General features: G+C 42.9%; 1 protein-coding gene across 3 annotated transcripts in view; it reads left to right on the top strand.

Moving 5' to 3' along the window:
* Positions 1-26,980, top strand: part of LOC119024399 (voltage-dependent T-type calcium channel subunit alpha-1I-like) — a 224,257-nt gene that overhangs the window by 151,986 nt on the left and 45,291 nt on the right. For all 3 annotated transcript variants that reach the window (XM_037107182.1, XM_037107191.1, XM_037107200.1), the window contains 11 exons: positions 3,266-3,417; positions 5,367-5,552; positions 7,166-7,283; positions 7,664-7,819; positions 9,711-9,798; positions 11,765-11,931; positions 15,676-15,746; positions 15,979-16,471; positions 17,106-17,206; positions 20,640-20,763; positions 21,636-21,704. In XM_037107182.1, the coding sequence (XP_036963077.1) occupies positions 3,266-3,417; positions 5,367-5,552; positions 7,166-7,283; positions 7,664-7,819; positions 9,711-9,798; positions 11,765-11,931; positions 15,676-15,746; positions 15,979-16,471; positions 17,106-17,206; positions 20,640-20,763; positions 21,636-21,704 (1,725 nt within the window). The remainder of the gene's footprint in view (positions 1-3,265; positions 3,418-5,366; positions 5,553-7,165; positions 7,284-7,663; positions 7,820-9,710; positions 9,799-11,764; positions 11,932-15,675; positions 15,747-15,978; positions 16,472-17,105; positions 17,207-20,639; positions 20,764-21,635; positions 21,705-26,980) is intronic.

The raw sequence follows: 26,980 nt of genomic DNA, 5'->3' as shown, positions 1-26,980 counted from the left end.
AACTGGTTTTGTGTTTACCTTCCGGAACGTCCCACAAAGCCTTTTCCGAGCATGATTCATGTGAGTGTGTGATCCCGATTATCTCCCAGAAGTGTGAGGGTTTACTGGCGATCCAGTCAGGCTGGACCATTTCTTTCATGTCTCTATTATATATTAAAGGAATGAATAAACACATGTAAATGGAAAGCTGTCCAAATGCTGAATCCCCATTCCAATTTATATCTCTACCCCTCATCTAACAATGAAATATGTCAAGATGCGGGACTGTCTTGCACAAATCCACTATAACAATGTTACCTCAGCTAGCTAGCTAGCTAGTCAGCTGCCAAGACATCAGCAAACTAGTAGCAATTTCTGTATGCTTGTTATAAAGAAATGGACCATGATAATTTGAGTTCTCCTAACACTCCGGGTCACATAGCTCTTCACCCAAAGCCACTATCCCAACAACAATCCCTATTTATGATGTTCCTGGGCAACAATGTGAAACACCGAGGGTCAGGGCTCATTGATACAGAGGCAAAGGGTGTATTGGGACCAGATGTCCAACTGGAAACACTGGGGAGGGAAAAGTTTAAGCTACCCTTAAGAATTTCAGTGACACTTGATTCTAATGAGACAAGAACAACACAAGTGACCCTGCTTATAGTTTTGTACAGCTGCTGATTAATTGTGTTCAAATGTGCTGTTGAGACAGTAATGAAGGACTTGGTAGGCAGAATGACCTCCCCTGCATCTGCATTTTAAAAACCAAGCCAATGCTAATTCTGTGTCAGCCAAATTACACTTGATGGGCATTTAAGGGTTATCGCTGTATTGAAAGATAGTCTGTTACCCTTGTGAGGCTGGCTTCCATATTGAGCACCATTGATTCTCCAGATGTTGGAGCCATACAAGCAGCTTGTTGTTCCTTAATGTTACCCTTTTTCAATAAAGCATTAACATTATGTTTAGGTTTTGTTTCAAATCAGGCTATGAGTTTGTATTTAAAGTGAGGCGCTTCACATCTGGCTAAAATCTCTGATCAACTGTAAGGCCTCAGTGTGATACCATATCCCTGGTCTTCTTATGATATACCATACATCAGTCGACCGGAAAACACAGGTCTTTAGATCTGTTCCCAGATCTGCAGTAATGAGACAGGGGTAATGGATCTCCAGGGCCTGCCGACACTGTTTGGCTGGTCCGCAAACAGCGGTCAGCCGTCACATCGTTACCGACACTGGTGGGCACGCATCATTAGCCCGTGTTTTTATACAGCTAAACACTCATTAGTACCACCAAACACACACACACACACACAGTCACACACACATACATGCATGCAGCAGCACAACCACACACGCACACACACACGCACACAGACAGACATGTAAATGCAAAACACTGAGTTCTCATCGATTCTGGAGCCGCAAAATGTCAGAGGCGCCATCGCCGAAGTTACAGAGGAGCTCTGTGGAATAGTGATGTGTTGGAAATCATGATTGTGCCAAATTTAGCTCTGTGTGTGTGTGTGTGTGTGTGTGTGTGTGTGTGTGTGTGTGTGTGTGTGTGTGTGCACGCATGTGTGTTCCTCCTATTATTGCGCAAAGCCAGACAGAAAGAGACAGACAAACTCAAACGGAGACAACTGAATGGACGGACATTGATGCACATTAATAGCCTGACACAGACTGCATGTAAAGCTACAGCGTTATACTGAAGGCAAAAAAATAAAATACATCCTGCCAGTGTTCACATGTTAACACAGACTGTACTGGGAGAGTGTCCAAGTGCTAAAGTTATCATTCTCACAGTCGATTAACAAACGCTCCGATGGTGTAACTTCCAGAACTAAATGGATGTACACGAACATCAGAGCTATCAAAAGTGTCTTTCAGTTGGCCTCCAGAGTGGAAGGACTAAACTGTTGCACCTGCTTTAATGGCACCATATGCAGCATCTATAATTGATGACAAAACGTGTCATGTTTTGTTTGCCTGCCTGTCGCTGCTGTGCTGCGAGGCAGCGGACAGTGGGGTTGTGAACACGCGGAGCAGACGATATCGGAACAGTGTACCGACTGCTTGTCAGTATATTTGTTGGTAATCCTCTCAAATTTCAGCCGACAAATACAGTTTCAGAGTGTTGTTCACTGACATAAATGCATCTGTTTGTGAGAGCGCTGATCCTTCTCCTCGCCCTTTCCCAACATTCGATCCGTGGTGAGAAAAACGGCTGATGACTACACAAAGTGAAGGGGAAGCCAAAGAAACAACACACATATAGATAAATGGAGAAAAACGAAGCCTGAACCGTGTGCCGTCTACTTTTGCTCGCTCTTTTTTTTTGCTATAAATATGTAGTTCTGCTGCATGAGTGTACAGTGTGTGAGTGACGTGAGTTGATTATTCCCTCCAACCATTGATTTACTGGGACTGCTTGTTATTTATGGATGTATCACTATCAGGACCACAATGTTCCCGCAGATAATTTCCACAGTCACATTTTATTTCCCCCGTTTCTTTGTTGTGCTACTTTTAATTTTCGGTCCTATCATCCTGTTTCTCCTCATTCCTCCTTCTTTCACCTGCTTTCATTCTGTTTCTTCCCCTTTTTTAACTTTTTCTGCCTCATTTTTGTTTTCTAACTCTGTTCGATCCCTATCTATTAGCTATGCTAGAGCTAAAAAAAAAAAGATTTATAAGAATACCAAATCCAGAGATGACAAATAATAATTGCATGCCTGGTACATACAACAACCACTTGGTAAAAAATAAAATTAGAAGATGGGCTGAGCAGCACCACTGTATAAATGTCTAAATAATACATTTATAAGTTAAAGGCATGACTGTGTATGGCAAATGGATCAGTTGTTGAGTAGGTTGGTCTGTTTGATCAGCACTTTGCATCTATTGCTGGTAACAAGTCAGCCTTCGTTGATCCACTTAAAATCAAATGACCAAAATCCCTTCCAGCAATGTAGGGTAATGCTAAAATATGACATTAACATAGCACCTTTGTAAATATTAGCTAACATGCTTACAGTTAGCATGTTAACATAAAGTACTAATGAGTCTAAATGTAGAGTTAATCTAATCAATCCTAATGAAGACACTGACTTTATTAGCCAACAATCAAATGATACATCTGTTTGATAACATCATGGCCTTTAATCTGGTGCCAAAGGTTGTGTTTCTTCTTCAAGGTTCTTTCTTATTTTGCTTCCTCTTTTCTTCTAACTCATGTCTGGTTAACTTACCTCTCTTCTTTTCTGTTTCGTCAGCCAGAGGAGCTCACAAACGTTCTGGAGATCTGCAACATCGTCTTCACCAGCATGTTCTCTTTGGAGATGATCCTCAAGATCACCGCATTCGGCTCCTTTAGCTACCTGAGAAACCCCTACAACGTCTTTGATGGAGTCATCGTCATCATAAGGTAACAATATGAATATCCTGATTAGGCAGAATTTTGGCAGACCGAGGGGAAAACAGAGGAAACGGCTCTGTGGAGGACAAAAATATAATGTGTCTGAAATATTGACGGGTGAAAATGGAGGTAGCGTACTTTTTTGGTCTGCCAGACTGTTCTGGAAAGAGATCCTGCAGTTGAATTATTTATGTCACTCTTTGTCAAATTGTCATCGGCGTTCTGCGTTGGTTGAAATGTACCACCTGTATGTATTTGGATGCCAAAGCGTCAGACAGCAGCAAACAGGTTTTTGTCTTTTGTTGCGTATGCCTGCCGCTTCAGGTGAGTGGCTCTGCCTTTGATCTGCTCGCGTTTTTCCCCCCAATTCATCTGGCTGAGCGCCTTTGTCTGTGATCCCCATTATAATCCGGAGATCAAATACACATCAAAGCGACTAAAACCGAACAAGATCAAATGTGCAGCCCGTCACAGAAGATACATATTGATTGAACATATCTATATCTGTCTTCTTATCTCTCGCTCCACCACCAATTTCCATCTCTTCATCTATCTGAATGTCCTCAGCGAGTCATTCAGTGCTGCTCTGTAAAAGTGCCCCCATCCAGTCTTTGCTAACGCAGAGCCGATGCTATTCTGATGTGTTAAGTGGAGTCTTTGAAAAGTACCTCCATTAGAGGGCACATTTCTTTAAAGCCAGGTTCTCCGGCAAGGACGGGTTGTTCACTCATGATGAATACCTACCAGAAGTCAAAAGAAAGATAAAACTTCTGTGATCCCTCTTCTGCAGCAAAACACAGCAATTAAGAAGCTCATTAAGTATTTAAGCAAGCGCTTGATTTATAATGTCCAAAAACGTAAGTAACACCAGAAGAGGACACATTCATTACAGCAAGATAAGACATAAGACAAAGTATTCCTTAAGTTGTCCTGGACTTTTTTAGAAAAAAACAAAAACTATGAGCTTTAAATACGAGTTAGAGCCACGATGATTCCTGTTTACACTGACGAACAAAGACGAACATTATCGCTGACAGCTGTCCATCATGAACGTATTCAGTGACCATCTGTTTTGCCGTGAGCAATGAGCTTAAAACCAAAATAAATGCAGCACTTCACATTATTCATCAGTGGGAGGCTGGTGATCACTCCCTCTTTGTAATAGATCACTCAGGACTTAATTGCCGGGCAAACTAGAATTCTACTTTCATTTCACCGGGCGGCGTTATTATGTTCTCTGATATCACAGATTGCACGTTATTCAACCACTAGAGCTAAACACCAACAGACGGTTTGTCACACCGAACCATCTGATAAGGCACTGCCACAAACTGTTCAGAACATACTTGGCAGGTGATTGGATGAGCCATCGATCACTGTCATTGGTAGTAGAGGAGCAGCACCAGCAGCAGAGATAGGAAGGCCTTCAGTGCTGCTGCTTGCTCTTCTTCAGATTAAACTTCTGATACAAATGATGTTATAGCAGCATCTGTGCTAACCTCTTGAGGAGCCACCATTGTTGTTTTCAAACCAATGAATTTAGCTATCAAACCATCTAAAACAGACCCATAACTGTCAATAGTTCCTCACAGCTGGTTCAGTGCCTGTGTGTTGAGACAAACACACATAGCTTGAAGTCTTGTAAAAAAAAAAGATTTGATCAAATGATCCTGTGAATTAGATTAAGCTCAGACTTTTCATTCCTCGTAGTGACAATTTGAAGTGAGTTTGAAAATGTTCCTTCTGTCGGAGGCACTCTTCCCTTCAGCCGTTCAGGCTTTTGCTGATCAGGCGATGAGAAATCTGATCTGAAAACTAATTTATGTTATTTGCTGCTGGAAAAAAAAATGTGTCAGACCCAGTACCTTTGAAAACAGGAACTTTGAATTCACTTTTACGTAAATGTCAGATAGTGAGATTCTCTTACGTGGCTTTGTATTATCCATTTCTCTTCTCAGTGTGTGTGAGATTGTGGGACAGTCCGACGGCGGTTTGTCCGTGCTGAGGACCTTCAGGCTGCTGCGGGTGCTGAAGCTGGTGAGGTTCATGCCAGCTTTGAGGAGACAGCTGGTGGTCCTCATGAAGACCATGGACAATGTGGCCACGTTCTGCATGCTGCTCATGCTCTTCATCTTCATCTTCAGGTGAAGGTTAAACATACAGTATAACATGTGCTGTATTAGGATTTCTATGTCTGTCGGTGTTTCTTTTGAACGCAGATCACAAATTCTTTAACATTGTTTTTACGTGTTTGTTTTTTTTTTCTTCTTTCTTTTTTTTGCCAGCTGTTGGTTTTTCAGGGAGACAACTGTGAAAGAGAGAGAGATCATTGTTTCATCCTCTGCATTTATTTGTGTTTATATGGGCTGACCTTTTTCCTTTTTTCAAGGCTCGCACACCCGCTTAACCACTGCCATTGAAGCACAAGAATTTAACAAGCGAACACTTAAAGTACCGGAGCAACGTAACAAGCAGACATCTGAAGGCTCGCAGGCAAGACACAGCGGTGCTCTGAAGGCCTAAAAGGGTTTTCAGTGAGCGATCAATGGGCGCGCTCTTCATCGTCTTTGTTTTCCTCCCTCTAAGCTTCACTCTCCACTCGAGCCAGTTCTCGTTATTTGTGTTTTTGAAGGGGATGTGAGAAGAAGTGACCCTGAGTTTATCGAAATACACACTCAACCCATTTATGTGTTCAGACACATGCAGGGTCAAGCACATGCACTTATTTTAATGTATATTTGAAGATGGTGATTATTACTTGATGATTATTTCTGTACCCGAGGGACTGTTATTACGATGTGGCTGTATTCTTTATGTTAGTGTCACTTTCGAGATGGTGAGTGTCTTTAAGTGTCTCCCTCCATTAACATCTTCTCATGTCCTGTTAGCTTTTTCAATGTAACTGCTGATTACAACAGGGGGGTTTTACTACTAATGGTTTCGCAGTTTGACGATGTAAAAAGGGTCTTGGAGACCCTCTAAGGTATTATTATGAATAACTATTATCTATCAATTCTGTGAAATTAACTGCACATGGAAATACCCTTTCCATTCCCAAATTGTTGAGCGTGGCACCTTACAATGGCAAGAAAGCCATCGGAGTAAATGACATCTTATATAATCAGGTTTTAGTGTTCAGTCACAGTCAGACATTTACATTTCTGTCAATTATTCCAGCGTGAAAGTGTTTAGAAAGAAGTGATGACACACAGAGCTGCATATTAAAGGCAGAGGCTAAATTTTACATATTAAAGTGTGTTGGCAGGTCTTGGTGAATACTACTGTGTATGTGAAAAAAGAAGTATAAAGCCTTTCGTGGCCCCAGAGGAAGCTCAATGTAATCTGATAAATTGCCTCCAGTGATCTCATTCAGTGGCTAAATTGCATTTTGGGTACTGTAGATGCCAGGATTGGAAGGAGAAGAAGAATGCATGAAATAAAAATAAAAGGCTATATCTCTGTTTCTGCTGTGTTGATTTTGGTCATTTGTTTGTAAACTGTCCATGAGGAGTCCAACAGTGTCATTAGAGTGCATTGATTGGCCAGTGGACTACTTTTTAAATGATGGCGCCTACAGTACCCACAATTCAAAGCGCCACTGACATCAGTGGAAGACAGAAATCAACCTACTCATCAAAAAGTCTGCAAAGATTCACCTTCAATTACTTTAATTACTACCCCAGTATGGCAGATGATCAGTTTTCCGTGGGTACGGTATGTTAAACTCATCGGAGGCTCTGCTGTTGTTGTGTTGCAGTATCCTGGGGATGCACATCTTTGGCTGCAAGTTCAGTCTCAAGACAGAGACCGGTGACACAGTACCAGACCGGAAGAACTTTGACTCTTTGCTCTGGGCCATCGTAACCGTTTTCCAGGTAATCAACACATCACTCTTTGGAAAAGCATGTAGACACACTTACTCGCCCACATTTGCACACCAACGACCTACATGTCTCTATATATGCTGACGACGTGCACATGTTCTTCTACAGACACTAACCGTTCCATCGAACCACCTAAAACAAACGTTAATAAAGTTAACTTGTATATGCTGCTTGTATGCAGTGACGTTGTATTTTACTACTTGCATTAAACACCAATCTCAAATCTTTAAAGTGCAAAAAAAGCTTTAGAATCATACTAGAACTCTGTGGTGGAGTGATGAGGAGACTATAAACTACATCAAGTTGTATTTGGTTTGATATTATTTTGTAAAATGTGTCTATTTGTGCATTTATTTTTGTAATTCTCTCAGATTCTGACTCAGGAGGACTGGAACGTGGTTTTATACAATGGTATGGCAGCAACTTCGCCAATCGCCGCTCTTTACTTTGTGGCCCTCATGACCTTTGGAAACTACGTCCTCTTTAACCTGCTGGTGGCCATCTTGGTCGAAGGTTTTCAGGCAGAGGTAAGGACCCGCATGCCCCGTGGCTTCAAACTGCAGGATGCAAGCTTGTTTACATAGTTCCACTGACGATTGAGATGCCCGGGCCAGGTTTGTTTATCACATTCTCATTCACTACCCTTTTAAGAACATTAATAGGTTCAGTGTGAATCAAAAGAAACACCAAAGAGGTGAAATCATTTTCAAAGTTTCACTGACATCCATTGCCTTCAAACAGTACAAACAGAAATATTCAAGATTCAAAAACAGAGCTGAAAAGAAGTGCAACAAATCAACAAGCCCTAACTTCACACTTACCCCAAATAATTAACAGCTTTTAACTAAACCACAACCTGTAAAGTGACAGTGTCAAACAACTGTTAAAGTTGACTGTGATTTACATAAACTTTCAAACTTTGAGTTCTTTGAGTTCTTCTATGTTTAAACTGTCTCCATCCATCCATCCATTCATCCTTTTTATTCTGTGCACAATGTCCTCGCCCATGGACAGCTGACATCCATCTGTCTGTGGTTCCCAAAGAGTGAAGACTTTAACCTTTGACTGTGACCTTCACAGCTAAAATAAGCCCGGGCTCTTGTGTCCTGCTGATTTTCATAATCACAGAACTGAGCAGACTGACACACATGGAGTTACTAATAATGAAGCGCTCTCAAATGCTCAAATACACCCATTGTGTATGGACTAAACCCCAAAGACACTCATGTGGAATGTGGTCTTTTATTTTCTTGCATGCATTATCCTTCAGGGTTTAGTTGTGAATGGCAGGTCTTGTATGGGTGCAGAGTTTTTGCCTGACTTGTTTGGTTCTGCAGTGAGCAGCCTTTCCAATCCAGCACCAACATGCTCCATTTCCCATCCGTTTACCCTATATTTTAAATACTTACTGTGCTGTGTGGTAAGTCCTGTGGACATGTGGGCAACAATCTCCCTAAGATTTCTAAATGTGTACATGTATCTACTTATGTTTCTGCATATATATGATTTTTTTTTCTTCATTAAATGTTTTTTTTAAATCAGTAGATTGCAAATTCTGAATAATATATGTGGCATGCCAGGATTAAACAAATATTGAGTGAGCCATAAATACTATAAAGAGAGTGAGTTATTAGGGTATCAAATCTCATTTTGTACTGTAGAAATTATAATTACAGTATTGGTAACAATTATGGTGGTTAAGTCAGCAGTCAAGACATAATAACTGTGTATTAAACACAACAGTGTGATTTCTAAAACCATCCATCTCAGTGTGAAGCGCTGGTGAATGATGCCGTCAATCTGCCATCAGCTGTCAAACTCTCGGATGTTTCAGTGGAAAATTGCGGTGCGGTTGAGCAATTCAGTTGAGTTTTGGTACAAGGATCGACACATTATCATATTCATGGTGCGCGGCTGTGATGTGCGAGTTGAAGGGGGAACACTGACACAAATCACGAGGCTTTTGATTGATCTTTTTGAAATGTCAAAAGAAACATATCCATCAGTCTTCCGCTCGGCCTCTCTGTCTTTCATTTTCTCTCCCCCTTCTGGCTCTCTCACCTTGGGATTATTGAGGCAGTTTACTCCAGATTTTCCATGTCGTAGTGACCAAAGGGGAGATTCTATTGTTTTTTGTTTTTTTTTATCAAACCTATTGGGTTACTGGAGCGGTGTGTCAGCACTGTTAGGGTTTTACTGATTTAATCTTAAGATATAACACAGATCCGAGCCACGCTGATAACCTCCGATGTGTTTGACAGCTGCTGCAGGAGAGCAGAGTCTGTTGCTTTGACTGATGTCACACGGGAGATTAGAGATCCTTACTCAAAATGTGTTACTGCAGTCCCTTATGGCACAAGCCCTGAGTAATACCCTGTCTTTTTTTCTCTTTGTCTCTTATCCCTTCTTTGTCTTCAGGGTGATGCCAATCGTTCCTATTCGGATGACGACCACTCCTCTTCCAACTTTGACGAGAGCGAGAAACACGACTCCATAAAGTTGTCTGGTGAGCTGTGTCCCTCTCATCCCGGCAAAATATTTATTTTAGTTTTTGCCGTCAGTATCTCCAGTTAATTTAACATTACGAACCCATCTACTACAGGCGGTGAGTTAATTTTTCCGTAGCAAGGGCGTCTTTGAATTCGAAACCGGGGCCCAGTCTAACGGGCAGGAAGATAAGAAAGGCAGTCCAGACTTCCCTCTCCCCAGAAACATTTTTTTTTTTTCTGCTCCTTCTGGGGATCCTGAGGCATTCCCAAGCCAGATAAGGTATACAGTCTCTCCAGCGTGTTCTTGATCTACCCTGGGATCTCCTACCAGATGGACGTGCTCAGTAAACCTCCAAAGGAAGGAAAATTCTCCAGAGGCATCCTGATCAGATTCCTGAACTACTCCTCCACTGGCTAACTGTCACGTAAAGGAGCAGCAGCTCTGCTCAGAGCTCCCTCAGGATATCCCAGTTCCTCACCTTATCTCTGAGACTGAGCCCAGCGCCCTGAGGATGAACCTCACCCACTGCATGTGTCTGTGATACTATTCTTTCGGTCACTACCCAAAAATGATCACAATGAGTCAGGGTGAGAACGCAGATCAACCGGAAAATCAAAAGCTGGGTCTCAACTTCCTCTTCAACAATCTAACAAGTACAATATCAGTAGAACAGTATCATGGTGATCAATATCTGCTTTTTTAATGTCCCAATACCATTTAACCACCAAATATGTAAATAAAGTTAAAATTCAGTTTGTTTAGAGCGCTGACAGTTATTTTGAGAACAATTCTATTTTGAATGGGTTATTTGAAGATCTTTAAACGTAATCCCTAGTTTCTGTGAGTTTTGTCTAAATTTTGATTCACACTGATACCACAATTCATATCACAGATTTACCCATTCATGTCAACACTGAACAACATACCCCAACAGTCTGCTCGCATCTCACATTCACGCCAGTCGTCTTTGTCTTCCAGTGAGGCTTACTGAGGGAGCTCAACCCAAAAAAAACGAACAAAGTAAGACCAAAGCCCGTGCCAAAGGCTTACAAACTTGCAAGAACTCAGGGAATTGCCAACAGTCTTGAAATATGAATGAGCTCTATCTTTATCCAGAGCTCACAATGAACCTCTTCCAGCCTTCCTCGACAGACCCAGTGAACAACACAGTTCAGGGAGGATTAAAGTTCAGAGACTGGCAGGATCACTTCTATGCAGTGTGAGTGGGCCACTGCTGCAGAGGAGATGTGATCTCTGCAGTGCAGTGTAAGCAGCACTTCATAGTTCAAAATACAACAAGGTGTTTTACTGTCTGTCCACTTACGCAGGACAGCGGTATTAACATTGGTTGTTTGGCTTTTTCCTTCCGTGTGTGAGAAGACCGTTTTCATTCTCCACCTCCCTCTAGATTTCTGTTTTTTATCACTCTTTTTTTTGAGGTCTTTAGAAGATATCCAAGGGTTATACATCTTTCTTTTCAGATCTCTACATTTACATTGTTCCACTGACAGGGTTCAAAGGTGCCCAGTGTTCAGACTCTCGACAAGATTAATAGCTGTCTCGAGCTTTCTTTGTGATTTCCACATTTATTTAGACGTTCTTCAGACCTCAGTAAGTTCGATATTCTTCCTCTTTTCTCACTTTTTAAAAGCTTATCTCTGCAATCGCTGCAAAGTCTCTGGGCACCTACATATATAACCGACAGCAGTTTGAAGCCCGCTGCCTGAGGGTTGTCAAATGTCATCCTGGAAAATGTAGGAAACCACTAGGTGTAATAGAAATAGACAGCTTGATAGAAAGCGGTTGAGCGAAACAGAATTGCAATCTTATGACAAGGAACAAACTAAAATCTGGATTGAAGATGCCTAACAGTGTAAAGATATGTGAGAACACTTCATTCCTTTGATACCAAATGTGTACTGAGGGAGATGTAAAATGGAGATGGACTTCTTTAGCTGCTCTCTCTGTTCATCTTTCTCCAGACCCAAGGATCTGCACGCTGACACCCAACGGCCACCTGGAGCTGGGTGCTCTTTCCGGGTCGAGACGATCCTACTCCTCCGAGAGGCGGAGCTTCACCATCGAGTCCAGAAAGAGCAGCGTGATGAGCCTGGGCAAGAGCAGCCTGGAGAGACGCTCCTACTCTCTGGTATGTCGTCATACCCTTAGTCACTGATACATACATGCACATATCAGTCAGTAAGTACCAAAGTGATCCATGTGCATCACTGCCAAACATTTTGATCCACAGTTTCTGAACCATCTTCCGCATTTCTTCGCTGTTTAAAAACATTAGTTTCAGTTTATGTCAGTATGGTGTGAAATTCTCTTTGTACAGACTTTAAAATTGGCATCGGATGGCGATCCTTCATAGTACTTATTTACTTTTATTGTGTGTTATACTTTGTTTATCAGGAAAAAGCATGATTTGCATCAAATTCAATAGGTACTGTATGTTCACAGAAGAAAAAGAACTAGACAATTTGATTTTGTGGCGTCTCATTTGGAAATTTTGCTGTTACGGTTGAAATGTCAGACTTGTAAGCCTGTCACTTATAGTTCACTCACCCAGCGGAAAATAAGCCTTTAACAGTAATAAAACATGTGATGAAGACGTGACGATGGCGGCCTGGAGCGCTCATGGATTACCCATCTTGCCGCTGATAATTTTGCACCAGTGGCTGTCTGTAGTGGAGAAAAAATCTACATTGATTATTCTATTAAGCTTCAGTCTGCTTTGGAATATCAATCTTAGCCTCAAGCTTAAACATAGTATAACATAAAAAAAAAAAAAGAAATGTGCTACAACCCAGACTTGTAATAGCACAGAAAAATATACGCTATTTGTACAAAACATGCATCGAAAAAAAGTGAGTTGACTTGAGTTTACTTGTCAGCATGTAGTCTTGCAAAGCCGACCCATCTCCCCAGCACTCACTGCATCTGTTATCATTCTGGTATCGGTGACTGAAAGACGTTCTAAAAACGAGACAGACTGATGGAGCTTATGCAAGATGCTATATAGCTAGCCTCGTCTTCTTCATTCAGATCAGATAGTTGCTGTATCTGAGACATTCTGCACGGTTTGGCTCTGCATTCAGATGCCAGTGAAACCTGTGTCAAGTGACTGTTTTCTCCTCCTCTGTTTAATCAGTTGAAAACAGAATAGAGACAGAAGGGCTGACGCGGTGACAGGAAGATAGAGGGGAGTGGAAACCAGAGCGATGATAAGCTGCAGTTTAGCGACGCTCTTACCTCGGAGGTTCTAATGTCAAACGCAGTGGGCGTGAAAGATCCACTTCACGGCAGAGTCTCCTCCTCTATCTCTCAGTTTATTGATATCAGAAGGCACCGGTTACATCACTCGGATCCAAAGTACCACAATAATAAGCATTAAAGAAAGATGCTCATGAATAATTTCATGAGTTTTACGACTTTCCGTCGGAGTTCTGCTGCAGTTTTATCAGCCGCTCCGAACAGTGTTTTGATGAAATCACACTTTGAACTATGAATCAGTTCCATCTGCTTTGCTGGATGGTTTGTTTGTTTCACTGTCTCATCACAGTGTATCAGACTCTGCTGATGGGACTGAGATTGGAGATGAAACTCCGGGCCAACGATGCATCACTCAGTTGTGTCGCAGCACAATCAAGTCTAATGGATGTGCTGCTTCGTTGCGGGTGTTTGTCCACGTGTCTGATGACATCTAAGTGATGAAGTTAATAGTTAAATGAATGTAACTACAAATAAAAAGAACGAGTCAAAATAATGTAAAATCATCCAGAATGAAATGCTCAATGTCATGGTTACCTCGAAGGACAAGACAACCATTTTTTTGCCACCTATAGTTAATATATTCATTCATTATTTATTTATTTATACAGGTCTTGACTGCTTTTCCTAGTCTGTTTCTATCCATAGCAGCAAACAAAACAATAAGAAGGGATGCTCCTGTCAGTGTTAGAAAAGTTTTACGAGCTTCTCTTATTTTTTGATGTCCGGTGGAATCTCAGTGCAGCGATTCAGTTCAGTGTCAGCAAAATTGCACCTTGGCAGAAATCAATAGACACATAACACAATAAGCAGTATTCACCGACTGGGAAGAAAAAGCTGCATGCTCAGTAACACCTCGCATCGGTTCAGAGGTTAACAATCCATCTGTAGATAAACTGTTTATTTGATGTGATGATGATTAGATTAGACACAGCCACTGACATTTACAGTTGCTGTGGTTATGTTGCGTTCGGCCACAGAGCCTATATAATATACAGTATCAGCTGTTCTCTGTGGTTTACACCATATAGTGTGGAGCAAATTGTCTTGACGGAGGAATTGGTGTCTCAAACACACACAAACACACACACTCAGTGTTGCTCTTGAGCGATCTGCAGTGCGGTTCTGTGTTGATCGAGGTGTTATTCAGCAGCCAGCGTGCACGCTCCACTACAGTTTCTATAGAGATGGATGTATAGTTTCTCCGTGTATATGGCACTGGGCTCAAGCTGTGACTGCCGACATGTACGTTTCCATATAATTAGGTCCATCATGCTGAGAGGATTAGACATGCAGAACGAAACAGCGCTGATTATGTTCCTCTAAGTGGAACTGGCACTCAGGGGTTTGTGTATTAAACTTGATGACAGCCTGCCGAGTGTACTGCAGTCTCATTTGAAAAGCAGAGTTTATATTTCATTTGTTCAGTCATATACTTTATGGAAAAAAAAATATTGTTTACAGTAACAGTAAGGGTCTTTCCACTCACCATTATATGAACACACCAGTCCTATTCTGCTGGTGGCAGCCTCTAAGCAGCTCCACTGGAACCTTTGTCTTCAAGAGGTTGAAGCTAAAATTGAGTTGAATTATATTGTTCGACTTTACTTGCTCTTTCACGCTAGTTTGGTTAATCGGGGACTTTACTACAACTCCTGCCCAAATCTGACTTCTGGTTTGAGGTCAATCATTCTTCTAATGACAACATTACTAGTCTAAAAATAGCAGATTGAACTGAATCTCCAGTCAGGTTGATGTTAAACAATGCTAAACAACAGGCAGCATATCACCAGGGTGACCACTAACTATAGCCGCTGTTAACTGGTTGGCTTGGTTAGCCGTGCATCCACTGGTCCAGACTGGGAGCTCGGGGCACCAGGGGAGTGTTGGCGTGCACTGGAGCTAGCTGGTTAGCATGCTAACTTGAGTTGGTAACTCTGCAAAACAATGAGTAGATTCATAATGTCAAAACTGTTCTTTATAAGGAAGACAACATTGAAGCTCATACATGGAGATACAGAGAATCAGCCATTATGAAAATCACAATGTAATGTATACATGGATTTGTCAAATAACACCTTCTTAATACTTTTAGTTACACACTCGCTGGGAAATATCACACATCTTTGCAACACAGTGAGATAAAAAGCTGTACAGTTTTCAGTCCACAGGGATGGGAGGCTTTACTGTCTGCACACACACACACTTGTGTTTGAACAATTTTAGATAAAATTAATACAAACGACAAGGGACCATGTCACAGTTTGGTCCTGTGTAGATTTGATTTCATCTTATTGCCAGAATCATCTTTATTAATCTGTCTTGAGCCCCGAGACGTATTCTGCTCCACATAAATAACAGAGCACATTCAACCAAACGGACAGAACCAGGACTGGAACATATGTTACATCAGATATTATGAATAACTGGCTGAGGTGCAATCAGTGTGATTACCTTTAATAGAGGGAGATAATAGCGTCAAATAATAATGCATCCTGGGAGACTTTGTTCCTCGTCCAGTCTCACTGCACTGCTTTGGGTTGTCGGAGCTTGGATGGATTCAGTTTTACCGGATCCAGACTTTTACTAACGACTCTGAACCATTGTGTGTCTTTTCTAGCGTCATGGCCGCAGTCCCAACTACCACAACTGGGGGCGCCCTTTACATCCACAGTCTGTGTGGAGCCGCAGGTAGACGATTAGATTTACCTCCAGCAATTGATTTCAGCCAGCGCCTTAATGAATTCTTAATACCTTCATTAAGCCTTAATCACCAACATGGAAACATCAAAGCTCTGCTGTTGTTTTATGTTCTTATTAACTTCATGACTTAACTCTTAATGTGTTAATTTCCTCTGTATTGATACTTTCAGTATTAAAAACACACTACTCACTCGTACCTGTGATCCGGTCTGTTCTGCAGGTCTAGCTCCAACAGCCTGGGCCGGAGGAGCTATGGGTTTGGTGGGGCTCCTCTGGTGGGAGGCAGCCTGCGTGTCCACAGCACACGCTCCCCTCACTCCTACTCCTATGCTGCCGAGCAGGAGTCCCTTCTCTCCCACCCGTCCCTCTCCCACCATCCTCTCCACCCCCATCATCCACCTCCACCTCCGCTCTTCCTCTCCAGGCACTTCGCTGCGAGGAGGGATCGACGGGCTCTTTCCCTGGAGCTCCCCGAGCTGCTCCGGGCAGGCGGACAGCCCCCAGGCCTGCCCCCGGTACACCCGGGCCCTGGGAGGAGGAGTGGCTCTGGGGCAGGGGGATCCATCACTGGGGGGTCTGGCGCTGGTAGCGGTTTGGGAATGGACCACCGGGACTGTAACGGCAAGACGCCCCACACTCAGCTGATGACCGAGGTTTTCCCTCAAGTCAACGCACGCAAGGACAGAGCAGACCTCGATGACGAGACAGATTATGTGAGTCGGTGAAAACACTCGATAAAGGAGAAATGCAACAGGAGCAGCAAATAAATGAATGAATATGGATATTTAAATGATGTAGTGGCACTTTATTCTGTTAATCCTACAGGGACGAGGTGCTGAACTAGATGCTTTAGCTTTAGGAGAGATGCTAAAATAGCAGTTGTGTGTCTTTTTACTGAAGTTGTTTATGTGTCAGAACGAGAGAGCAGCTCCGGGGCTGCTGCGAGCGGTGGATTAATGGGAAATTCTTTATTGGTTCCCAGATATGCTGAGATGATACTGAAAAAAAAACATAAACCATAATCACTGTGGGAGTTGGTGCAGAAATGAGGCAGCACAATTGGTTTATCTAACCTCTGCAGAGGATTTGCAGTCGCTTCAGAAACCTTCTCATTCCATCTGGGTGAAATTATTCAATAAATTTAATAGTATTTACATTATGGATGGATTGGGAATCAAATAGAATCATCAGGAAATGAAGATGCATTCTTTACATATTGTCACTGTGGGTCTTTGATCTATGCAGGTCTTTTTCAGAGAGATTCAGATGCTCAGTGCTGATGATGCTCTAATGAGTTGAAACACTGAGATCTTTTCGCGTAATCCCCACTTCTCCTCTCTCCTCCAGAGTTTGTGTTTCCGTATCCAGAAGATGATGGAGGTGTACAAGCCGGACTGGTGCGAAACCAGAGAGGAGTGGTCCGTCTACCTGTTCTCCCCTCAGAACAAGTGAGTTCATAAAGACTACCGTACTGCTGAAACGAAGAAGCATGTCCTTCTTTTGAGTTTGACTGGATATATGTGGAAATATTAGGTGGGTTAGAGAGTTTCTGTTTGGTAGACTTGTTCCTTTACTTATACAGTCACCATTCAGGCTTCAGTGCTCAAGTCAGCTCAGTGTAATTTATATACTAAAGCCAGATATCTCAATCAAGAGGCTTCACAATCAGGACATCGTTCGTAGAGAGGGGTCACTCTCTCAGGAAAGGGAGCAATATATTGTAATATCACAGTATGGACAAACCGATGACTAAGTCACCAACTACACCAGCCACACAACTGTCCTCTCCATCAGAGTTCACAACTACAGAAAACTAGAAACAAAGCTTGAGCACAACAACAAGGACAGCGTGCCCCCCAAGGAAGGAGGAGAGGCTGAATCTGAAGGAGTAAGAAAAGATCATGATTGAAAACATCTGGCACAGACACAAAAGCCTGAATGGAAAAACAAAGAGAACCCTGGGTAGCAAAACTGAATGTGTGACAACAAGCACAACCAAGAGAAGTGAACCAAGAACAAGACCCAACTTAACACACACTCACAAAACTTTCAGCTCAAAATAAATAATTTCTGCCTTGAGTTTGTGGTGTTCAACAGAAAAACTTCAGACTTGAAGCCAAGTTTTTTTAAGGCCTTTGGAAGATATAGAGGGACACCTTCCCTCCGTCCATATGACCACAAACACCACAGACTCTCAAGACCTGTGGAGCTGAAAACAAATGTTAGAAAACCCTCCCAGCTCCGTCCTGACGAAGCTGTTTGAACCGTTTGTCTGTACACACACAGCAAAGTGCTGTCTGCTGGTTTCACAGACGGCTTGTTAAAGTGATGTGGCTGTGTGCTTCCTCCAGAGCGTTTGTTATTGACTGTGCGCGCCGAGTCGTGTTTGTCTGTCTTATTGTGTTTTTTTTTTTTTTTTTTCCAATGCTTTTGTTGGTAGGAACGCCCCTGAAAGCACCGATGGAAAAAAAAAAAAAGAAATATCACTCAGTCATCCGGTCGCTCACTCAGCCGATCCCCTGCGTGCTGATAGCCACTTAAGGAAAGCCGGGCCCCGGGGCTGTGTTTTGGCATCCTGGCAGGTGCCATCTGTCAAGCAAGGGCTGTGTGTGTTGGCGGTGTGAGCGCTAGCTTAGCATTAGGCCATATCTCTCATAGTGTTTGTGGATGGCTTTGCATATGTGCATGTGTGAGCATATGCGAGCCTTGTTTTAGAATCGGAGTCCTATACATGCCTCTGTGTGTGTGTGTGTGTGTGTGTGTGTGTGTGAGCATATGTGTATGTTTGGTCTAACAAGTGAAGCTAAGGAGAATCAAAGAGGCAGACAAACAAACCAACAACAGAGAAACACGCCGACGACAGAAGTTTGTGTCTCTGGAGGTATGAGTGCCTACGCCAAGCGATGCCGCCGGTCACGATCGATATCGGGGGGGGGGCAGGGTTGCCAGGTTTGAATCGATAGATTAAAGGGACAGAGTTGCCAGGTCTGGAGGAAAAGCAGTCGGATTAGTGCATTGATTTCCTCACCCGGAGGGCAGGTGCAGCAGTAGGTGGATTCCGCTCCCTTTATAGCTGGCGGAGGAGCTCAGATGGTTGAGGGCTTCACTCAGGAGCTGCCGGCTGCACTGTGCTGACTCTGACACCAACACGTTGACAACAGCACCGCAGGTGTCGATGGATCCTGACGTACCAACACCAGTGGCTCTCAACACAGGATGCAAACAGTATCTCTGTGCCTGGTTTTCACTTTGGGGGTCATTGTAATACATTTATAAAATAAATAATACATCCCTTAAAAGATCCTGAAAGATACATAATACATATGTTTATTTTATATTAACTTCCTATTCAGGAACGAGCAGATCCTTTCACACAGTTACACCAGGAAGCTGGCTCCAGGGGTTAAGTGCCTTGCTCAAGGGCACCTCAGTGGTGGCAGTGAGGGTGGAGCAAGCACACCCTTTTACTTTTACTTTCCCAACATTCATAAAAGTCTGATGAGTTTTTTATCATTGTTTATAATTAGAGTTAGACTAAAGCTACAAACACAGTTCAGTTTAACCTAGTTATTAGCTGTTTTTTATTCTGGGCTGCAAGCTGCCAATTTGGCCGTCAGTTTTGCGGCTAGGTCTGCAGATTTAAAACAGAAGGCGGTATATTCGGGGTCTGTTTTGGTCCACCAATATGACGCCTCAGAGGGTACACTCATTTCTGCCTCCATTGCTCTGTACATCCGTTGATGTGCCGGCAATTGCGTGAGATGGGCAGAGGTGTCGATGACGTTCACTGTTGTGCGACCCACAGCCGGAGTTTTAAAACCAGGAAACAGCTGATCACAGCAGTCAGTCCATCACTTCATCAAGACGTCAAGATGAGCAACTGGACAGCCGCTGAGATCCAGGAGATGCAGCGTCTCCTCGGTCTCTCGTTGTCCGCTTGTTGTTGTAGCAGCAAGCTACTAACGGTCGCTACTTTCAAGTTAAAAGCCCCCCCTAAGAACACAGTTCTAAACTCCAATGGGGTGCAATCTAAAGCTCTTATTTTGAAGACAAATCCGATCTGTTTCACTGTTCAGGTCCAACTTCGTGCTTCACGTCACATGTTTACGTCTTCCCCAGTGGCAGCCAAGTGGCGACTTTCTGGAAAAGAAAGAATATTACACCTCCATTTTAGAAAGACAAGGCGGCACCTTGAAGCCTTTACCTGGTTGCAAATGTGCCACCTTGTCTATCTAAAAGGGGCTACTGTTATTAAACCTTTATTTAACCTTTACCAAGCTCTTTTTCTTGCTTCATTAAAATTATTACATACTTTATTATGCACCTTTTAACAGCGACCAGATCTATGGTGAGAACAATCTCTCATCAAGTTCTATAAATCCTTTATGATGCACTTTTTAAATGTTTTTCAAAGATCCTACATATGTTTTATTGTAATTATTTCATAGCAGAATGCTTGAATCAAACCTGAGCTACTGTAGTAAGTAAGGACACAGTAGGGACAAATGCTCCACCAGGTGAGCTTTAATACATATTACATATTGATTACTACCAGGACTATAACATAAAACATTTTCCATAACATGTAAAATAAGATCTTCTCGTCCTGAGGGCTGAAATATGTCGGTGGCTACTGGGACAAAACTAAAGGGATTACAGTTTGTAACACTGTTTGTCATGATGGAGTAGTTTTTATCCTCTTGGTTTATTTATAAGATGTATTCAGGGTATTTCCTTTTACCAGTGAGCATTGTGGGATACCTTGAAGGAGCATCTTTCTTGGAGAGGAACTGAAAGATCTTGAGACGCTGACATTTCTTGAATAAATCTTACCACATATCTCCCTCTTCCCTCTGCCCTCCTCTACTCCTCTCTTGTCAGGTTCAGGCTGCTGTGCCAGTCCATTATCGCCCATAAGCTCTTCGACTACGTCGTCCTTGCATTCATCTTCCTCAACTGCATCACGGTGGCTCTGGAGAGGCCCAAGATAATGCAAGGCAGCCTGGTAAGAAATACTGTATGTCTATTCTTATCACTCCGTAGTCATTATAAGCACTTGTATGATGTTTTCATGGTTAGCACTAGCAACATGTTGTTGGACGTGCAGTGTTGTCAGGCTACGATTTGAAAAAAACTGTGTTAGATAGTGCATGTTTAATCACACGCTTGTGTGTGCTGTTTTGATGCCGTCAGAGTACATTGTGTTTGGAATTTTACTCTTAAAATACAATTGGTTGTACAAGAGTTGTGTATACATAAGGAGATATTTTTATTTGACAAAACCAATCCTTAAAAACGTTTAAAGCTAAATCTTGATTCTGGACTTCCGTACTTTTTTTTTTTTCCAAGGCATTATTTCAGTGTCATACTGCCTCTTTTCTCGTTCTCTGACAATGAGAACAGGCAGATTTTAATGTATTCTAATTACTGTGAGCAAGCTGTCTCTCCCTTAGGAGGTAATGATTTTACAAATGACTCAAAAAAACAGCAATTATTTAAATTCATTGAATTAATCGACTTCAAAAATGGCAATTTGTCTTGCTTTTGAGCTTTCGCTGAATTCTGGCATCAAGCCAATGTTCCTGCGATCAGGCAGCACCAAAACATCGAATGGAAGGTGCTTCGTATGAAGTTCAAATGAAAATCGTAGCAGCTCTTTGAAAATTTGGCATTTAATTTGGCAATAAGATGTCATTTTAATGTATTAGCAGCGGCCTACAGCGAGGCAGGCGAGCTGATTGTGATCACGCTGTGCTTTGACAAGAAGAGTCAAATCTTTTCTTTCCAAACTGTGTTCCTCACACTTTGTTCTGTCTCTTTGAATTCCTCTTGTCCTCCTCCTTTAAACCCCCTTTCATATCTCTCATTTTGTCACAGGAGAGGGTTTTCCTCACGATTTCCAACTACATCTTCACCGCCATCTTTGTCGCGGAGATGACCGTCAAGGTAAAAACGCGCTTCCCTTTACCCTCCTTGTTTCTCTTCTTCTGCTTTCTTTCACCTGTTCATCACGTCCTCATCCGCTTTCTCTCTTACACATTATTATCTTTGTATTTCCCCTCCCGTGTTGACCTTTTTATCCCATCTCATCTCCTTCTCTGCCTGTTATCTTCAGTCATCTAGTGGTAATATTTCTTCCCTTGTTTAAAACTCTCTGTCCTCCTCCTCTTGCTTTTCTCTCCGCATATCCTCTCTGCTTCTCTCTTTTCTCTCCCTTTTATATCTCCACCCCTCTATCTCTTCTTTCTTATCTCTCTTCTCCTTTCATATCCAGCGGTTTTTTCTCCCCTCCCCATACTTTTCACACTCCCCTGCTCCTCTTCCTCATTTGTTGACAACTCCACAACTGGCGGTTTAATCAGTTGCACGTGTCCCATTAGCGATGGGCAGCTAGATAATGCAGTTAATTAGAAGGCTATCTCTCATCGGCTGGCCTTTAGCTGCTCCTGGACTCCCCATCGATAAACACACACACACACACACACACACACACACACACACACACACACACACACACTCACATAGTCTTTTTAATCCACTAATCTGATGTCCAGAAGACAAGGCATCATCCATTATTCAGTGCTGTGTGTCTTCAGGCGTTTTCCGCATTGGTAGAAAAACCCTATGGTGATTTATTTATGACCGTGGATAATGAAGACATGTGTAGCACAGTGAAATGTAGATCAGCTCGGCGCTGCGGTGGTGCAGAGTTCACATACATGCACATATACGCATCTGGCCGCAGCTTGAACTTGGCTTGGCTCATTATTTATTCCCTTCCGTATCTTCCGTCCCCCGCTTTTGCTTCTTCGTTTACCTGCATTCCTTTCGATCAGTCTTCCAATCACCCTCATTGTCATTTGGCGCCGTCTCCCCTCCGCAGCTCATTTGATTAATTTCACATTCACCCGTCTCTCATCGTTCTCTCCGCTCTTTTGTCCCTCCATGTGTAATTTAATCAGTCGAGCTCTGCTGTTATCTGCGCTTCATTCACGCTCAGACGCGGTCCCGGCGCTCTTCTGCTGCTCATTTTATTTTTTTCTTATCTCAAATAGCACATCAGTAGCTCTGACTTCCACTCGCCGTGGAATCAAAGTTGTAACTGTCGCGGTTACTCATCAATGAAGTGTTTGTCCTTTCACCGAACTGTCACAAAATCAGAGGAATCAGATTCTTCTTGTATGAGCACAAGCTTTATCTCAGCTGTAACTGTCAGTCAGCTTTCAGACTTGTTGTGAAAAGCTTTCGGCGAACCCTCCACGCAACTGGTTTCCTGGGATGGCGATGGAAAGCTTCAGCTCATCCAGTCATAGAGAACAAATGCTCTTGGTCTCAAACACAAGAATAAAAGAGTGAGGGCAGGGGGTTAAAGGAGTTTCATGGCAGTCCTTGGAGAGAATATATCTCTGCTTTAACTTCTCTCGCTGCTCCCCTGCACAACAACTTCTACTCAATCTTTTAATATATTCATTGTGCGTCAAATTATTTTTATTATTAGCTCATCTGTAAACATCTGGTTTTAACAACAGCAGACGTCTTCCCTGAACCAGGGCAAAGAGATTCAGCCCTCACTCTCCTCCAGTCCTCACCTTCCCTCACCCTCCTCCCGTCCTCACCCTCCTCCCATCCTGATCCTCCTCCCGTCCTCACCCTCCTCCCGTCCTCACCCTCCTCCTGTCCTCACCCTCCTCCCTCCCTCACCCTCCTCCCGTCCTCACCCTCCTCCAGTCCTCACCCTCCCTCACCCTCCTCCCGACCTCACCCTCCTCCCATCCTGATCCTCCTCCCGTCCTCACTCTCCTCCAGTCCTCACCTTCCCTTACCCTCCTCCTGTCCTCACCCTCCTCCCATCCTCACCCTCCTCCAGTCCTCACCTTCCCTCACCCTCCTCCCGTCCTCATCCTCCTCCCGTCCTCACCCTCCCTCACCCTCCTCCAGTCCTCACCTTCCCTCACCCTCCTCCTGTCCTCACCCTCCTCCCGTCCTCACCCTTCTCCCACCCTCCTCCCGTCCTCCAGTCCTCACCTTCCCTCACCCTCCTTCCATCCTCACTCTCACTCTCCTCCCTGCTTGTTGCTCTTAATCGGTTGTTCCTGGCCGGTCAGTCTGATCGCTCTCTGAGGAGCGCTAATTAAACAGAGTTTCCTCCCAGAGACACACTCCATCACAGAGGCAGCCTGCTCTCATTTCCTGTCCACACACACACACACACACACGCATACATGAGCAGTAGTGATCAGTGTAAAACCGTGTTACTTGCACACTGTGAGTCTGACCTTGAACACCAGTCTCTAATTAGAAAAACAGGAAAGGAGAGTGTAGATCTGGCTTTCTTCCCTCTCTCTCCTTCACACACACACACACACACACACACACACACACACACACACACACACACACTCACATGATCTCATATGGAGTTGACTCAATCTTGTCATACTGTGTCTTTTGCCTGTTTAAACCGATCAGAGCGTTCTAAGATCTAAGCTGGTCCGACACATTCATTCATCACGCATTAAAGCAGCCGTTCTGTTGCACTACTTTCTGTTCCTACACTGTCATTGTATCTTACTGACTGTTTTTTTTTTGTAGTAAAGAGGCTGTCAGCTCCAAGTTTTCCCGTCTCAATCGGCCCATTTTCTTATCTCAGCACCGCCACTCATTCAGCTCGTGGGGCTGTCGTGAAGCAGCAATTAAAGCTTCAAGCTGAGGCAAAAAATTTCCCCCAAAACACGAGCAGCTTCCAACACGTGGAGATGGGTCGTCAGCAGAAAATGATGTTTGCTTCAAGGCATCATGCTTTTTTTTTTTTTTTTTTTTTTAATTTAAAACAGCTTCATTACACTAAGTGAGGGGCTCAGTGACAGTATAAATGGAGTCTGAGCTCTTGCTTTTTCAGCTTTAAGTATCATTACTGAGAGAGACTTTTTTTGAGATGTGTCCAGATTTTAAAAAGATCCCTTCGCTTAAGAGTCTTCAGGTCGGACTTGAAAAAGCCTCACCACTGAAAAACTCATATTCTTCACTTCTGTAGCTTTAGCACCTTTAAGCAGAACACCACAGTCTCACACTGTTCCACCAGAGCTGTTTGGTGATGAGACGAAACTCTGCAGTTTTTTACTGAGTAGCTGATATCTGCTACAGGAGGACGGCAGAGGTGGGACCTCCTCAGCAAATGTGCCCTAATGAAAGCCTAGACTACAATAATTAACATTTGACCTTCTCATTCACCAGGAAATGAGTGTGCTCCACCTCATAAATACAAAGTATTTTGCTTTCAATGACATAATAATAATGATAATGACAAAAATAATGAAAAGAATAATTAAATGAACCTTAAATTTTAATTACTAGTCACACAGACACGCTTAACACTTACCAGGTGGCCAAAACAGCAGACTGAATCCAGCATGCCTCCACTTTTTATGAGCGTAATCGACAAAGACACCATCAGAGCCAAACATCAGCTGACGGGTAGATGTGTAATAACACACAGAAGACGTTGTTCTGTTCAGTTCACACAGTTAAGAAGTAATGGTTCGGTGCAATATGGCTAAAGTGAAGGGAGAAAAAAGGGAAATACAGGGACAGTGAGGTAATATTTTCCCCACTGGTAAATTTGGTATTTAATTTGGATATAGAGACAAGCAACATTTCAAATGTTTTCTGTATTACAATGAACAAATAGCATCTCAAAAGGGAAAAGGCTATAAAACTGAAGAAATGAAAGCATTTCCTGTGCTAGGACATTTAAAATACCAGATAAACAGAAGAATAAGCAAATGATTGTGCATGAGGACGAGTGTTTCACTTTGTTCCGTCTTTGAAACAGTATATTTAAACCCTTAAAGCAACAAAAACATGTATTAAGCAGTAAAAATCCATTCATATACTCAACAGAGGTGGAGCAACGCTGGCTGTTCTGAGTGACTGGGAACCTTTTTTTTTTTTTTTTTTAACCTCAAGCAACTGATGTGACAGATGCAGTCAACTCTTCCAGCTCCGATGTTTCATTCATGCTCAACATAGATTGACTGACGTACACAACAATCAGTGATTCTCAGCCCATGTTGCTTTAGAACATGGCCCAAATCTGGCAGCCATATTTGGGCCAGCTCACATTTGGCCCCCTGGAGTCAGCTCACGCCCGGCAGTGGGTGAAACTCAGCCACAGTTAATATAATGATCAACTTACTGGCTGCCTGAAAAAAGATGCTTTAATGATCAGTTTTGTTTTATACAAACTCTCAGAAAGAAATCATGAGACCTCTCTACCCAAAGACATTATAGCTGACTACAAAGTATTATTGGAATGTGTGAAGGTGTAAAGAATAGAGCGGACCCTCATCTGTGATCCGGTCATGTTCAGGTCATTGTGTTCAGTAATGTGATCGCGCAATATCCAATCTGAAACATCAGATTGCAAAAAATAACGCCGAAGCGACAATTACAATCATCGCCGTGTTTTGTGCAAAGTGATATTGCAAATGGAGTTTGAATGTAATTTAAATTGGAATTCGATGTGACATACTCGCACTGTCTGCCAAAGGACAGCTGGGAGTGGGAGACGAAGGAGAGCAGGGCTTTGATGGTAGCGCTGGCACCAACCTGATATATATTTCCCCATGCATCATGTTTTATCATGGCGATATTTGATCTGCTTAATGGAAGGCCCCGCAGCATTCCCATGCTCCCGAAGGGGGGCTTCAGTATAGCCGGCTGCTATTAATAAAAGAGCAGATGTATTATAACTCGCTCTTCAACCTGTCAAAACATGACAAAAGACCCATCGTATAGGATGTGACAGAGACTAGCTGCTGTGCAGAGCTCACCAGCGAGGACGGATGAAACATTGTCTTGCAGTGAGAGTTTCTGAACATGTCGGCTGTCACAACACGACGGGGAGATTTTCTGTTCCTAAACAGAGCTGTATGGAATCCTGCAAACTGGCTTCTTCGGTCGGTCTTTCTTCTCTCCTCAGCCTTCTGCCTCTTTATCCACTTTGCCTTAATTCCCAACCCATTTGTTTATTACCAAGCTGTTTTTTTTTTTTTTTCCTACTCAGTTTGCGTGAATATCGTCTGAACGATACGATGCGATGAGTGTCAACCCATCAGGGCGTCACCCATTGGTTCCTCCACAAGTGTCGTGTCTGGCATCACAGTTATCTTGGTCTTTTGGAGTCAGATATGACCATATTTGGATGACAGGGCTGGTTACGG

This window comes from Acanthopagrus latus, chromosome 1, assembly GCF_904848185.1.
Source record: "Acanthopagrus latus isolate v.2019 chromosome 1, fAcaLat1.1, whole genome shotgun sequence".
NCBI lineage: Eukaryota > Metazoa > Chordata > Actinopteri > Spariformes > Sparidae > Acanthopagrus > Acanthopagrus latus.
This window is presented reverse-complemented; position numbering and strand designations above follow the sequence as displayed.